At 42.0% G+C, this 15019-nt stretch overlaps 2 protein-coding genes across 5 annotated transcripts; both read right to left on the reverse strand.

Moving 5' to 3' along the window:
- Positions 1-3924: 3924 nt before the first annotated feature.
- On the reverse strand, positions 3925-13915 carry LOC145222098 (uncharacterized). The gene is made up of 4 exons (XM_080088119.1): positions 13634-13915; positions 12386-12562; positions 4799-4988; positions 3925-4260 (listed from the first exon to the last, which is right to left on the reverse strand). Exons 1-4 carry the CDS (start codon positions 13792-13794, stop codon positions 4150-4152), a joined length of 639 nt encoding a protein of 212 aa, XP_079944245.1. The 5' UTR covers positions 13795-13915; the 3' UTR covers positions 3925-4149.
- Positions 5352-12385, reverse strand: LOC145222097 (uncharacterized). Of its 4 annotated transcripts, none has more exons than XR_013859295.1 (2): positions 5585-12385; positions 5352-5515 (listed from the first exon to the last, which is right to left on the reverse strand). XR_013859295.1 is itself a non-coding variant. In XM_080088118.1 (2 exons), the coding sequence occupies exon 2, from the start codon at positions 11693-11695 to the stop codon at positions 5999-6001; it is 5697 nt and encodes a 1898-aa protein (XP_079944244.1). In that variant the 5' UTR covers positions 11696-12002; positions 12072-12385; the 3' UTR covers positions 5352-5998. The 4 variants fall into 4 exon arrangements, 2 of the variants coding, with proteins under 2 accessions (XP_079944244.1, XP_079944242.1); XR_013859294.1 differs by having other exon boundaries at positions 5352-5393; positions 5458-12385; XM_080088118.1 differs by having other exon boundaries at positions 5352-12002; positions 12072-12385.
- Positions 13916-15019: the final 1104 nt, after the last annotated feature.

Genomic DNA, 15019 nt, shown 5'->3' on the forward strand with positions numbered 1-15019 from the left:
CAAATTTCCGCAAAGTCCCGTAATGGTTATTTATGGGTGTCGGGGCCATTTACCGCCCGCGTTCTTTTTGATGCAGATCAGAGATTGCAGGCCAACTTTGTGTATCACATTTTCCAAAGTGGTTGTAAAGTGTGGGAATTATAAAGGCAAGTACATGTTTTTCGTGAAATTACTGATGACGAATAACACGGTAAAGATAAACAGCTGGTTTTCATAGTTCTCATGTCTTTAATCGTGTTACCTACCCTGGATTGCGGTCCTATGGTAAATAAGCGAAGACACCTATAGTAAACACTAAAATATTGTACTTAAAAAAGAACATCGCCTGACTGAACAGCGCTTTTGATAAAGTTATACAGTAACAAATGTAGAAGTTGCGAAAGGAGGGAACGTACGTCTCGGGTTTAAATCCGGCAACTTAAAACCAATATTCCTTCCAAACTGCCCTTCCCAGAAATAACCACAATGTTGATTATATAAGTTTTCCAAAATTGGCCAAAAAAATTACCCGATACCAAACTAGCCAAGCCTTCGCCTAATTAAGAATTCGTTTATGCAAGGATTAATCGTTAATATTGTAGTTTCAGCTCAAATCGTGATTCCATCTGCCATTGGATCGCACCGCACATGTAAACTACTCGTGTGCGGTTAAACGCAAGGTAGATAATTCATCAAACAACAAACAAGTTTCTGGCACGAACGGATGTGTTTTGCATGGATTAGTCTCACGAAATTACTCTACGTGAGATGCTAGTGGAATTTGTAACATCGTTTGTTATCGTTGGTGCAACAAATAAACCTTAGTATGGATTGCGCTCAGGTGAACATGCAATGGGCCTGGTGCAAAAAATTTAGTATGGATTGCGTTTGGGTTGGGATTAGTGAAACTTTCGAATTTATTATGAAGCTGACAATGGTACATTATTATGCACCAAGTACGACATAATTTTGTCTTAAGCACTTGGTCGTGGTAATGCTTATATAGTTTAATATACAACTTTAATCCATAAGTTTTCTTTGCTGCTTTGTTAATCATCCGCAAAGTGTACCGAAATCGTTATTAACCCGTAAAGTTGAGCAATGTTAATGTGAATTAAAAATTTTGTTGTTTTCGTTAGGTCGTACATGTAAAACTCACAAAACGGTCGGTAAACCAAACAATAAATGCTCAACGACCACAACCCAAATATTGTTTCCGATGTCGCAAGCTTCCTTCCGTTTTCATTTCCTGGCCACGATAACACACATGAAAACAATTAATAAAACATAAGCAAGTTCTTTGTTAGTAAATATGAACCCACTTGACTGACAAAAACATTTTTGAAGCACAAGCATTATACCATTATCAAAGTTCCCTACAACAGCAGCCCGTACTGCAGTATGGTAAAGGCCATAGATGTTTATTGTTGTATAGGATAAAGTTAATTGAAACACAGTTTTTCCGCAAAAGATAATCGTGTTGCATCAACAACAAGTACAAATGCACCATTGACTCAAAAATTGCCAACCATTAGTGTCCTGTATTGCCCGTTATCGACTTTCAACAACGTGTCCTTCCGGTAAGGAGAATAGTTTCAAGAATAAACAAATCGAAACACCACAAGAGCCCTTCCTCATTTCTACAAACTTACTAGAGATCGTGAAATGGTAAAACCAAATTTAAGGCCACCAAAATATTGTTTTTTCAAAAGTTAGGCCACACGTGATCTTGGTCAAGAGAACATTGAGACTAAATAGAGAACGAGATTACACATAGTGATTGCCAAGGTATCATTCTCCAAGCGATACTTATAACCTGACAGATTACGGTTTGGATTAATATAATCCATGTAGTGCAAAACCGCTGTACGACCTTATAAACATGTAAGCCATGTGAGATAAAATTGTGGTTTGAAATTAACCTTGAATTTGTTTTGCATTCGTTTAAGTGAAGCTTTTCACAGAACTAATTAAAGTAAAATAAGCTTACAATTCAAAAAATTTAAACAAAAATAACTAACTGATCTTTACACTATGTTGAAACTATTTGTTCTTTTAGCAATTAATGTAACATGTAAGTTATATGACGTCTCAATCTAGCTGTTTTTTTTAGTGTAACACAGTGGTTCCCAACCTGGGGTTCGCGGACCCCCAAGGGGTCCGTGAGATGGTTTTAGGGGATCCGTGGAGGGAAATATTTTTAGTATCATTACCCAACAATACAATATTTTCTAGTTTCTAAACCTTTTTTACAATCCGGCATAGCCTACGAGTGCAAACTGTAACTGACAATATACTTTACAGATCTTTGTTTTACGTTTTGTACAGCAGAAAATCTCGATCGAATTAATGACATCTCGATCGAATTAATTGCAACACTAGTACAGAACTTCATTGAAAATTAAGACTGTGAAGATTGATTAAAATGCTGCATCAAATAGAGAAAGTAATAAATGATGCAAGAAGTGAAATACATAGAAAGACTTAAATTACGTTGGGGGTCCGCAGACCTATGACATTTATAAAAGGGGTCCGTGACTACAAAGTGGTTGGGAACCACGTAACACCACGCAAATCAAGTGTGTCCCCATTTAATTGGAAGTGTGAAGCAGACCGATGCGATCATGACCTATATTTCCTGCAACCTGGTAGCTAACGAATCCATGTTCCAGGATTGAATATCCCTAGTTTGGCATATTGAGGACTGTGATTATAAATAGCAACATTACTCTTCATGGCCGATATTTTAAAATGATTGTTTATAACTGTCTCTAGCTTTTTTCGAGATCACTAGTACATATAAGTTAATACTCCTTGAAATGTACTAGTAATCCACCGAACCTGTTTCAAAAGGTATTTGCCGAAACCGAAAATTAGACTTAAAGGCCCAATAATCCGACAAAATCTGGCCGAACCTAAAACACTCGTCCTTAAAATTGTTAAACAAGAATTGTTCTGTTGTTTTCGCAAATAAGTAGTAACCCCGTGAAGTAACGATAAGCCAAAACAAAGATTTAGGTAATACGTAACCTTACAAAAAACGATTTTCCAGAAGCGTGAATCGTATTTTGTGATGACAATAACAGTTTTTTACATTACGTTATATTTAAAAATTTAGGCAATGATTTAATAGAATAAACATTTCGTTCTCGGACTTCGTACCGCTTTGTGTTTGTAGATTGGCGGGTTTTGAACTCACCAGGACGTGATTGAATAATTTGTGTCAGATTTGCGGATTGAAGGGCTTTTTCCTTCCACCCTTGGCAATAGACAACAAAACAAACAACTGTCATCCGTTTCAAGTGCACTTATCCGACAGTGGAAAGATTTTACGTGGCTCCAGAGTGACAACTACCGGAAATGTATATCTTCCTAAAGAACCGCAATATATGATTTCACATTGACAATTCGGTGTGGCTGGGTTGCATATTTTAACGCATCAGGCGCAATAAAAGCAAAATGGCCATTCCGATTTGCACATTACTTGTTTTATGTGTAGCGTGGTCTAAACACAGAACACGAATTCTGGCTTTTTGTGTCATGTAAAAGGGAAAAAAATTGTATTAAATTTAACGAAACGTAGGTAAAGGTCAACACATAGGAAGCGCAGCTGAATTAACAAAGAAACACAACACAGTGATTTCGAGAAAGCATGACAACGAAAAGGTTTTCATTCACCTAAAACACAGACTTTTGAAAATAGTATCATATTTCTAAGTAAAAGTGTATATTTGCCTTTAGTCTGATCACTATTGGAAAATTTCGGGAAAAAATTATCGTGTGAAGTGACGTGGCAGTCCCAAAGCCTAAAAAAATCTCTTTTGGTTGGGCAGGTGCGCGTTGTATGCAGGCGATTTAGGGCAGATGATATTTCTTTACTAGCGTTAGGGATGATCAATTGTCTAAAACGTACCTACACAAGAAAACAAACAGGGATTTTGTAACAAATACAAAGAGAATACAAAACGTACAAAAACGTATGACCCGAATGCAAAAGGGTAATCAGCCTTCACTTAAACAGGGGGCTGATCGAAATACAAAAAAAGTGTTTATCAGACGCCGCATAGAAATGAAAAAAATGATTTAATGCATGAAACGTATAGCCTTATGGCCGAAATCGCAAATGAAAAGTGATGCATTGCGCGATGATAACCAAAATGCTTCTTCGTCTCATTTCAACGTATGGCTCCAATTAATCGGATTGTATTTGAGTTGTTCCGAGTCTCGTTTATTTTCCATCTGTTTTTGATGCCTTCGTTCTTTCCAACGCGATTCCATCATCTAACAATAAACGCAGTCAAAACATAAATATAAATGAAAGTATTTTGCTAACAATTGTTGACTTGTAATTTTCTGGTAAATTAGTCAGTCAATGACGAACTTGCGGTACAGGGAAGAGTATTCGGCAGAATGTGAAAGGTTCTGACAGTTAATAAGAAAACAGGGAAAGGGAAAGAAATGCCTTTTAAGTATACTTCCGCTTTTGCTTTAAACTGTTGTATTTTATCCTGGTTTGTGAACACACCAAAATATACACCATGTGGTGACCGCGAAAGCAGTCGCGATTATCTTTTTTATTGCGATAACAACTCTTTGAGTACGTTTTAACGACAGTTGTTCCTAAAAAGTAAACTTGTATAAAATAACAATCCAATTCCAAAAACCAAACTCAGGGGGATAGAACACGACCACAGGGCACAAAGCGTACCACACACAAGCAGTAAAGTAAGATTTGAAAGAGTTCTTTTGTAAGGACAATAAATAAACATCCTGTTAAAACTTTACTTGCCGACTTTCGTCATTGCCAATCCACCATTACCTCTTTATTTGCTTTCGTAAAGGTCACAAGAAAGTTGAAACGGTTTTGTCGCTTTTCGGCGTCTTCCAGACAATCGCGTCGGTCCTTTTCTGACGTCATAATGCTCTCACTTACGGCTTCTTGCCACTGGTAATTTCGCATTCGCTGTCGATCTTCCATCTGCGTTTTGAGCGTTGAACGAATATTTGACCTTCAAATACATAAAATGTCACCACCGACCATAAAAGTGAGGTTGACTTATATGGACGAAAACTACCACAACATTCCACAAAGTTCAACGTAGTAATGAAACTGTACTAGAGCTTTTTTACCATTGGCCGCGGTAAAACTAAGCAGGTTAAAATAAAGAACATTTTGACAAAATCAAATTGTCAAATTTCACATCTTACTTCTGCACGAAATGTTTGAAATAATATTAAACAAAAATTAATATGGACAAAAAGTAATGGTTTGGTCGTTTCATTGTACCTGTAACGTTTTCTGTCGCGTGTTCCCCTGTTTTCACGAAAACGTCACACAATGTGGCTCAATAAAAAACGCGGACACCATAAAGGAACGACAATTCGTTTTAATGGTATGGTCAATTCCGGTTTTTCTGCGAATGAAAACGAAAACGTATAAAGCACAAATCGCACTCGAAACACAACAAGTAAACATACCGACTGTTTGGCCACAGGGGTTTTGGTATTTAATGATGTTTTAAAGGCCGAACAAATCCTGCACAAATAACCAAACATTTACAGTTTTAGAACAAAACTTCACATTACAGTACAAAGCCAAACTTACCAGCAAAATGATTCACAAATGCAGCTTTATCAACTCAGCAATTTATTTATACTTTCTAGCTGCTAAATAAAGGTATCAAAGTTTAGATTGATGGCTTCAATTCAAATTATGCCTGTCAGCAGTTTACAAACGTACACCACGAGGCAAGTTACAAATGATTGCAACATACACAGTACACAGGCAATTGACGTCACGCATTAGAACATTAATTGTCACGCAATGGAACACTAACTGTTGCGTCACAGGACAATTGTTATACGTTTTGCTGGGCAAAGTTATGTTCACAACAGTTGGCGAAAACGACGTAACATACCCCCACCCGAATGTATCTCCAGGGGAGCATACATTCTAAAACACAAAACGTCGTTGAATATACACCGAACAAAACGAACGAAAATGAACATCGCAAACAGTTTACAATTTGCCGGTCGCGCAATCACCGCGGGAGTCCATCACTAAACACAGTTTGGTGATGGGTCGTCTGACGGAGGTGGCACCGGTTCCTACCAGTGCAGAGCGCACGACACCATGCGCATCCGGAAAGGTCGAAATCACTCGGCCGATTCTCCAACGTGCTCGCGGAATGGATTCGTCCACAACCAACACTAGGTCGCCTGCCTCGACGTTCCTCTGCTTCGAAAACCACTTCTGTCGTTCAATGACAGTGGGTAAGTATTCTCGCACCCAGCGACGCCAAAATTGGTCAGCCAGGTATTGCACTTGTCGCCAATGGTGGCGAACGTAACAGTCCTTCTTCACGAACACGCCAGGTGGCATGTTGGGCGACGGACGCAACAAAATTAAATGATTGGGAGTCAGCGGCTCGTCCGATTGTGGATCCATCACCACTGGAACAATGGGTCTACTGTTGAGAATGGACTCCGCTTCAACAAGCACCGTTTCAAGGGTGTCGCGGGTCACGCTTTGTGCCGTCAGCAACGCAGAAAGAACTCTTCTTACAGACCTGATCATTCTTTCCCAGACGCCACCCATATGGCTTGCCGCAGGAGGATTAAAAGACCATTGGATGTCCTGTTGTCTCAAGAAGTCATCAATGCTCTGTTGATTCCATCTTCCGATAGCCTCTTTTAGCTCACGCACGGCTCCGACAAAATTTGTTCCATTGTCGCTGCAAATCTTAGTTGGTCTGCCACGTCGTCCGATGAATCTTCGCAGGCAGTTGATAAAAGCACTCGTTGACAAACTGTCAGCTACCTCCAGATGCACTGCCCTGACCGTCATGCAGGTAAATAGACAGCCGTACACCTTCACTTGGCTTCTTGCTTGGCGCACCATTAGCGGTCCAAAATAATCAACGCCAACGTACGTGAACGCGGGGCTATGGGAGTTCACACGATCAATCGGCAATCTGGCCATAAGTTGCTCGCCAACGGGCGCATTTCGTTTCCTGCAAAACACACAATTGCCCAACACACGGCGTACAGCGGCTCCGCCCTTTATAATCCAAAATTTTTGACGGATTTCAGACCAGGTGTGACTCATTCCTGAGTGACCTACGTCCTTATGAAACTTGACAATCAGTAAGTCGGTGAGGTGATGTCTGCCTGGAAGTATAATAGGATGCTTCGCATCATCCGAAATAGAGGCCAATTCAAGTCTCCCTCCAACGCGTAGGAGACCGTTGCGTAGGGTGGGGCCAAGCTTGTCAAACGTTCGAGAGTTCTTCGTTTTCTTCCACTGACCATTGCCTTTTCGCAGATTTTCAAGCACCTCTGGAAAGGCTTGTTGTTGCACAATTCGAAACAGTGCCAATTCAGCTTCTTGAAGCTCTTGAACCTGAAGGGTTCCCTTCGGAATGGTCGTATTTGTATCTGCACACCGTTTCGACAATAAAACGCGCTTATACCGTAACAACCAAGCGGTTGCACGTCGTAGGCGATTCCAATCGGAGTAATGATTGATCAGTTTTGAGATAGAATCCGTCTCGCAAGCGGTTCCACACGTAAAATTTGCACTGACCTTCTTTGCTTCCATTAAAATATCATCTCTATTTGAAACTTCTTCTTCTTTAGGCCAAGTAGATTCGTCACCCCAAAGAAACCGTGGACCGGTTAGCCAAACGTTGTTATTCACCATTTTCTTCACAGACAAGCCACGTGAGGCGTCGTCGGCAGGGTTTAATTTGGATGGAACATGTCGCCACTGCTCACTTCTGCTTCCACTGTCAATCTTTGCCAGTCGGTTTGCTACAAAGGTTTCGAAACGTTTTGTAGAATTCCTAATGCTCATCAACACCGACATGGAATCTGTCCAGAACGTCGATTCGCAGTCGGGACAGCCCAACTCTCGTCGCAGAAAGCCATCCATTTTAACCGCTAGCACCGCTGCCGTCAACTCCAAGCGTGGTATGGATACCGTATGTATCGGTGCAAGTCGTGACTTGCCAAGCAAAAAACAACAGTGCACCTGCGTATTGTGGTTAACAAGGCGCAGATAAGAAACTGCCCCGTAGGCCGAAGACGATGCGTCAGCAAAATGGTGCATTTCCATCTTAACTATCTTTCCAAAGGAAGGAGGTTTAATGCAGCGTTGAACCCGTACTTGGCTTAACATAGGAAGTCCCTCCATCCAGCTTCTCCAACGATTAGCATCTTCATTTGAAATATCTTCGTCCCATCCTAACCCTTGACGACAAAGGTCCTGCAAAAGTATTTTGGCACTTACTGTAACAGGAGCAACAAGACCTAAGGGGTCGTACAGCGCACTGACGGCAGACAAAATTCCACGGCGCGTCAGCGACTTATTCGGCATCTGCACATCAAATCCAAATTCGTCATTTGGGACGTTCCAAAACACGCCCAAAATTCTTCCAGCTACGTCCGAATTAAGATCATGATTCTTCGCCATCTTGGACCGTTCGTCAGAAGGAATTGATTGTAAAACTCTATTACTGTTGCTCATCCACTTGGTTAGGTGGAAGCCACCTCTTTGCAGGAGCTGACCTAAGTCTTTCACCAACATAATTGCTTCGTCCTCGGTCGCCACGCTTGCAAGGCAATCGTCCACGTAGAAATTTGATTTTAGCGCTGTAGTAGCTGCAGCACTGAACTCGTGGCCAAACTCTTCCGCAGTTTGGAGCAAGCTGAAAGCGGCGCAGCTCGGAGAGGATGTTGCGCCAAAAAGATGTACAGTCATCTCGTGGTCTTCCGCTGGCTTGGACAGATCGCCCTTGGGCCACCACAAGAAACGAAGGCTCGCAGTGTCTTCTGGCCTTACCCGGATTTGATGAAACATGGATTCAATGTCTGACACAACCGCCACGGGTTCCTTTCTGAACCTTGTCAGGACGCCTACTAAGTTGTTCATCAGATCTGGGCCACTCATTAGGGCATCGTTTAATGCAACGCCTGCGTGCTTTGCGGCACAATCGAACACGACGCGCACCTTGTCAGGCTTGCGCGGGTGCAAAACAGGGTGATGTGGAAGATACCACTCTCGTTTACTTTGGCCGCGATCGTGCGAAGAGATCCTTTTCGCGTATCCCTTTTGGATATAGGTTTCCACAGTGCCAACGTATCGCTCACGAAGTTTCTCGTCCTTCTTTAGTCTTCGTTCGAGAGAACGGAGTCTTCTTTCTGCCAACACGCGGTTTGGCGGAAGTTGAGTTTGATTTCCTTTCCACAGCAAGGGCAACTGATAATGGCCGTCTACATGCAACACGTCCCGTTTCATAATTTCGAGCGCCGATCGGTCTTCACGCGAAATTCTCTTGTCATCAATTATGGTTAAATCAGAAAAATCGGTTCTCCACAGACAGTCGATCTCTTTGCTCACGTTGTCGTCAAAACTACTTACGTAGTTTAAATCAATGCGTGTTCCGCTGGTGGGCACAAACGATGGCCCCAACAAAGACCACCCAAGAGCCGTTTTTACTGCAATGGGTTGTTCGCGGCTGCCGCAGCGCGTCTCCTGGAAAACCATCAGTTCAGGAGCATCGACGCCAATCATAAGTGTCACTTCTCCACCTTCGATCTGTGGAAACTCTAAACCGCGCAAGTATGACATCCTTTTCAGTTTAGTCTTTGATGGTAACTTGTTAGTTTTTACCGGAAGCTTATCGATGGCCATTACACTGTTAAGATTAATACTAGGTCCATCATCGAAGGCAGGAGCAACAGACAGGGAAACTATTTTTGTTGGCATAGTTTGCTCGTGGCCTACAGTTCGAAGCGATACAGTACGAGACTCCCCTTGCAAGTGTAGGGCATCCACTAGCCGTTGACTACACATAGATTTAGTGGCACCAGAGTCCAAAAATGCATAAGTGAGAAATTCTATGTTGCCATTTCGCGCCCGAACTGGTACGATATTCATGTACATATCACCACATATACTGGTATTGCCACATATTGCAGAGGGCTTGGAATCTGACGCCAAGTGAAATGAATTAACTTCACTGGTTACCTTTTCTTCAGGAGCAGAACTGCGGTTGGCTTCTGCTCTAGAAACCTCCCGATGTAGCAGCGTATGATGAGAGTTGGAATCACAACCGGAGATCTTGCACGGATCCTCCTCCTTGCAATCTCTTGCATTATGTCCTTTCTGCAAACACTTAAAGCACAGTCTTTGCCTTCGTGCAAATTCGTATCGTTGGTAGACAGGCTTCTTTTCAAACGAATTGCAAGTGGTCAAATCATGGAGCCCTGTACAAAACAAACAGCGAGCCTGCGGGGCTTCAGTTCCCGGCAGCTCAGACGACACGACGTACGTCGCAGCCCTATTTTTTCTTTGACCACTAGGCGTCTCCCGTACGGGGTGATGGGCCCGTCTAAACGACGAACTTGCCACGGCAGCTTGATTATCGACAAATTCGGTGAGGTCGTCGAAATTAGGTTCTCGATCGTATGTTTTAATTATACGGGCGACCTCTTTGTCCCATTGCTCTTGCATGTCACTGGACAAACGACGCACAATCGCCAACAAATTTTGAAATGTGTCCAAACCTGCGTTGCCTTCGATTTGGGATAGTACCACTTGACATGTCTTCATCAACCTCGCGAATTTCTGCATGCTATGGACGTCTTCCGAGCGAAGTTTCGGTCCGTACTGTAGTTGGTTTAAGCAGGTGCGCGCAATGATGTGATCCTTGCCATAATTTTCCTTTAGCAGTTTTAGGGCCTCGGCGTATCCTCCTTCTCCACTGAGCATGGAACAATGCTTAATCAAATCGTTAGCATCACCGACACAAAATTGCTGCAAGTAACTGAGGCGCACGTCGTCGTCAGAAACATGTTCAGCAATATGGCATTTAAAGCTACGAATAAAGGCATGGTACTCCATAGGATCACCGGCAAACTTTGATATCTGTGGGGGTGGCAGTCTAGAATCTTTCTTAACAGGTCGCTGATTACTAGTCGACGGTTGGGGCTCCGGCAAAGCACATACTGGCAGATCAGACACAGACAATTCGCGGACTTCGCCAACGACACTACTGGTGTTTGCACAATTACAACGGCATTTAGGCTCGAACGGAGTGGCTTCGGGCTTCAAAACTAGTTTTCTGGGTTTAATAGGTGACGGAACAGACTTACTTGGTTCGTTGGACTTTGTAATCAAGGTCTGTGTAACTGCCGTACCTAATCCTTCCAATGGAACAGATAGGGGTACTTCAACGGGGTCTTCCTCGTAGGAGTTTACTTCCAGCTCCGCCATGTGGAGTGCGTGTTTGAAACGGATTGCCTTTTCCATCTCATCCAATTTTCGTCGTCTATCCTTTTCTTCGCGCGAACAAAGTTCTTCTTCTTCGCGGCGCTGACGCTCTTCTTCGCGGTGCCGACTTTCTTCTTCACGTTCAACACGTTCCCTCTCCCTTTGGATAGACTGTAACTCATAATTCTGCTGTATTCGCATACGTAAACTTTGCAATTTTAATTTAGATCTCCGCTTCATTTCTAAGATAGCCGAACTAGATAATGTGCGCACGCTACTTATCACCGAACCATCCACTGAGGGTGGGCGTTGCGCTACATTCTCCAGCGGATTCGATGTAGAGGGTTCGCCATCGCGGAAGGAGTGAACACTCGCTTCGACCCATTCTTCCGTGCGTTGGTTCACGTCGTCTAAATCGAATTCGGGATCGTCTGCTGCCATCTTCGTCGTGATTGCGTTGGTACTAGACAATTGACAGTCGGCCAGTCGAAAAACTTTTATGTAACGTTTTCTGTCGCGTGTTCCCCTGTTTTCACGAAAACGTCACACAATGTGGCTCAATAAAAAACGCGGACACCATAAAGGAACGACAATTCGTTTTAATGGTATGGTCAATTCCGGTTTTTCTGCGAATGAAAACGAAAACGTATAAAGCACAAATCGCACTCGAAACACAACAAGTAAACATACCGACTGTTTGGCCACAGGGGTTTTGGTATTTAATGATGTTTTAAAGGCCGAACAAATCCTGCACAAATAACCAAACATTTACAGTTTTAGAACAAAACTTCACATTACAGTACAAAGCCAAACTTACCAGCAAAATGATTCACAAATGCAGCTTTATCAACTCAGCAATTTATTTATACTTTCTAGCTGCTAAATAAAGGTATCAAAGTTTAGATTGATGGCTTCAATTCAAATTATGCCTGTCAGCAGTTTACAAACGTACACCACGAGGCAAGTTACAAATGATTGCAACATACACAGTACACAGGCAATTGACGTCACGCATTAGAACATTAATTGTCACGCAATGGAACACTAACTGTTGCGTCACAGGACAATTGTTATACGTTTTGCTGGGCAAAGTTATGTTCACAACAGTTGGCGAAAACGACGTAACAGTACCTGTAATTTTCTTTAACAGCCGCAGTGCCGTACACCGGTTTCTGCCACTCCCCGTGTTCTCGCATCCACTTCTGCTGCTGCATCAGTAAACATCTTCTTTGCATGTGAAACTGCGACTCTCCCGTCTCCATGAACACTGTCCTTCGTGGCACGGTGGGTGGATGTAACACATTGATTCTGGTGAACAAAGAGACTAATAAAATAAGTATAAAACGGCTGCACACGTGTTGATTCAAGTTTGTTGTACTTGATGAAAGACAACATAAGACACAATAGCGCTAAAAAGTCAAAGAAAATTTCTTCGCAACGTTGCAACGTTATGTACGCTGCAGCTACACCGTTATATGTACCGCAATGGGTCGAGTGTGCTGATTGTGTTAGCGTATTATCATGGCGAGTAATAAGCTCAACATACAGATGGATATTTTTCTCAGTTTCCAAAACCAAACAACATCATTTAAAACAAACTGGTCAGTTTCCGTTAGAAACAATTTTTTCTCAAATGTATTGGTTTGTCTGTTTCTTGCTAAAGTTAAAAATCATTTGCTTTATAAAACGTATTTAAAATAACAACATTAAAACTGTTAAAATGCTTTCATCCGATCCACAGTGTAGACACAGTGGCTCGCTTCGTTAGGCGGTATAAACTCCCCTTAAGCGGCAAATCTGCACAAAGCGATTTCTCGAGACAATCAAGCGACGCGTGTTGGGTAAACAAAAATAAAACGCGATTTGTGGGAAAAGCGTAACAGTAAGCTAGACCACAACATACCGTGCCATTGTTGATAGAACGATCAAGCCACAACACAATTACACGTGTGGCGTTTAATTCTTTTCGGCACGGCTTTTTCCGAGTCGCTTACAAAACTGATCAAACATATTAGCCGTGATAAGGGGTAACCGGACACTACGGCACGTTATATGTAATCCAGGATGTTTAACACGGGAGCTTGTAAAAGATGAAGATCACGGCACTGCTTGTAAAAACAATTAAATATATATATGCGATGTCAACTACACGTATTGTTAATGAATAGTGGTTTTAAACCTCAGTTGTGCATTGAAATAACGGTGTTAATTTTGGTCGCCCAAGTCTATAGGAGCAAATAGCCTTGAAACTATCAATAAAAATATTTAAAATTGAATACGACTTAAATAGATTGACCAGATAACCCCCAAAAACGTCAGCTGATTTTTAAACAAACAAAATATTTAAAAAACACGAAAGGGTAAAACAATTTTACAAACCGTTTGACTGGGTTTAGATCCGACAAGGTGGGGGCAATGAGGGTCGACGGTGGGGTGATGCTGGGTAACCTTGTGGGTAAATTGGCGCTTCTTCTGTGACGAGAACGGCTCTCCCTGGAGCTGGGAGTGCTGGTCGCGGTTGGCAACGTTGCCAATGTCATATTTGTGGCAGTTGAAACAATTGTATAGTTGAGGTTTTTGTGATAAACCTATAGCCAGTTACGCCATCCTAGAACTGTTCAAATGAAATAGTTTAAGTGCGTTATTATTATAACCTGACGAATATTTCTATTTCTGCAATCCTGCTACATGCCGACAATTATCAAAAGGCATCAAACATACTGAAATCACTGCTGTCTTTCTATTTGCAGACAACTTTAGATAAAGCTGTTATGACCAATCGCCTTGCACTTGTCATACAAAGCTATATAAATACAACTTTCCGTTTCTGTATATCCTTGTATACCACAACATTTAAACGTATTGTGGTCCTGAGTATACAACCCACATAAAAGAAACGTAACCATTCAACATAATGCGCCCTTACGACGTCAAGAAACCTGCTCCTTTCACTGCACACCTTAACATGTCGAACGCCACTTCACACTTGAAACCCAAGTTACATTTTCTTGACAGTAGCTAACTCGCATAATCCGATTACGTATGACGAAGCAGATCCTCGCCGCGTTCAAGAACAAAGGGTCTTGTGAAATCCTTACTAGTGATGACCTAACTGAGCATCTTCCCCTTAGCACAGATTACCTCTCGAACGACAGATGATGCCTCGTCTCCCGGAACAACGTAACGACAAAGACCGCTAAATCTTGATGTGGCGTTGTTTGCTTTACACTTAGACAACTGCCGAGGGTGCTGAATGAAAAGGTACAAAACCCGAGATTAATGATCTTAACAGCGGCAAGGGCTCTCAAGTGGATCCTTGTCGCCGTACGACGCGTGGAAATGGCAACTGTGGGCAAGAACTTTACTTCTAGAAATATGAATTGATTGTGCGATGGATACGGACTGTTGGGGATACAAAAGGCGAAAATCTTTGTTCGGTATAAAGGGCTATAAATTGTAAAATACGATTAGAATCTGCATTGGCACAACGCAGATTAGGCTATGCTGTACTGTATTTTAAGAGTCAACGGTATAACAAATTACGACAACCACAAGACAGTGGTTAGTCAGTAGATCTTTTTAATTTTACAACATATTGTGTTGGTTGCTCTTTGGCATAACGCTACTCATTTCCTTCTTTGGGGTCAACGTAAGTTATATCCTTTTGTAATCTTTTTCTGCATTTTACTTTCCAAGTACCAGTCTGCTAAACGGAATTCTTCTTTTTAATAAACCAGTACATTCTATGTCGCAATCAACTTAACC

The sequence above is a fragment of the Phallusia mammillata genome, chromosome 4 (assembly GCF_965637545.1).
Source record: "Phallusia mammillata chromosome 4, kaPhaMamm4.hap1.1, whole genome shotgun sequence".
Classification (NCBI taxonomy): domain Eukaryota; kingdom Metazoa; phylum Chordata; class Ascidiacea; order Phlebobranchia; family Ascidiidae; genus Phallusia; species Phallusia mammillata.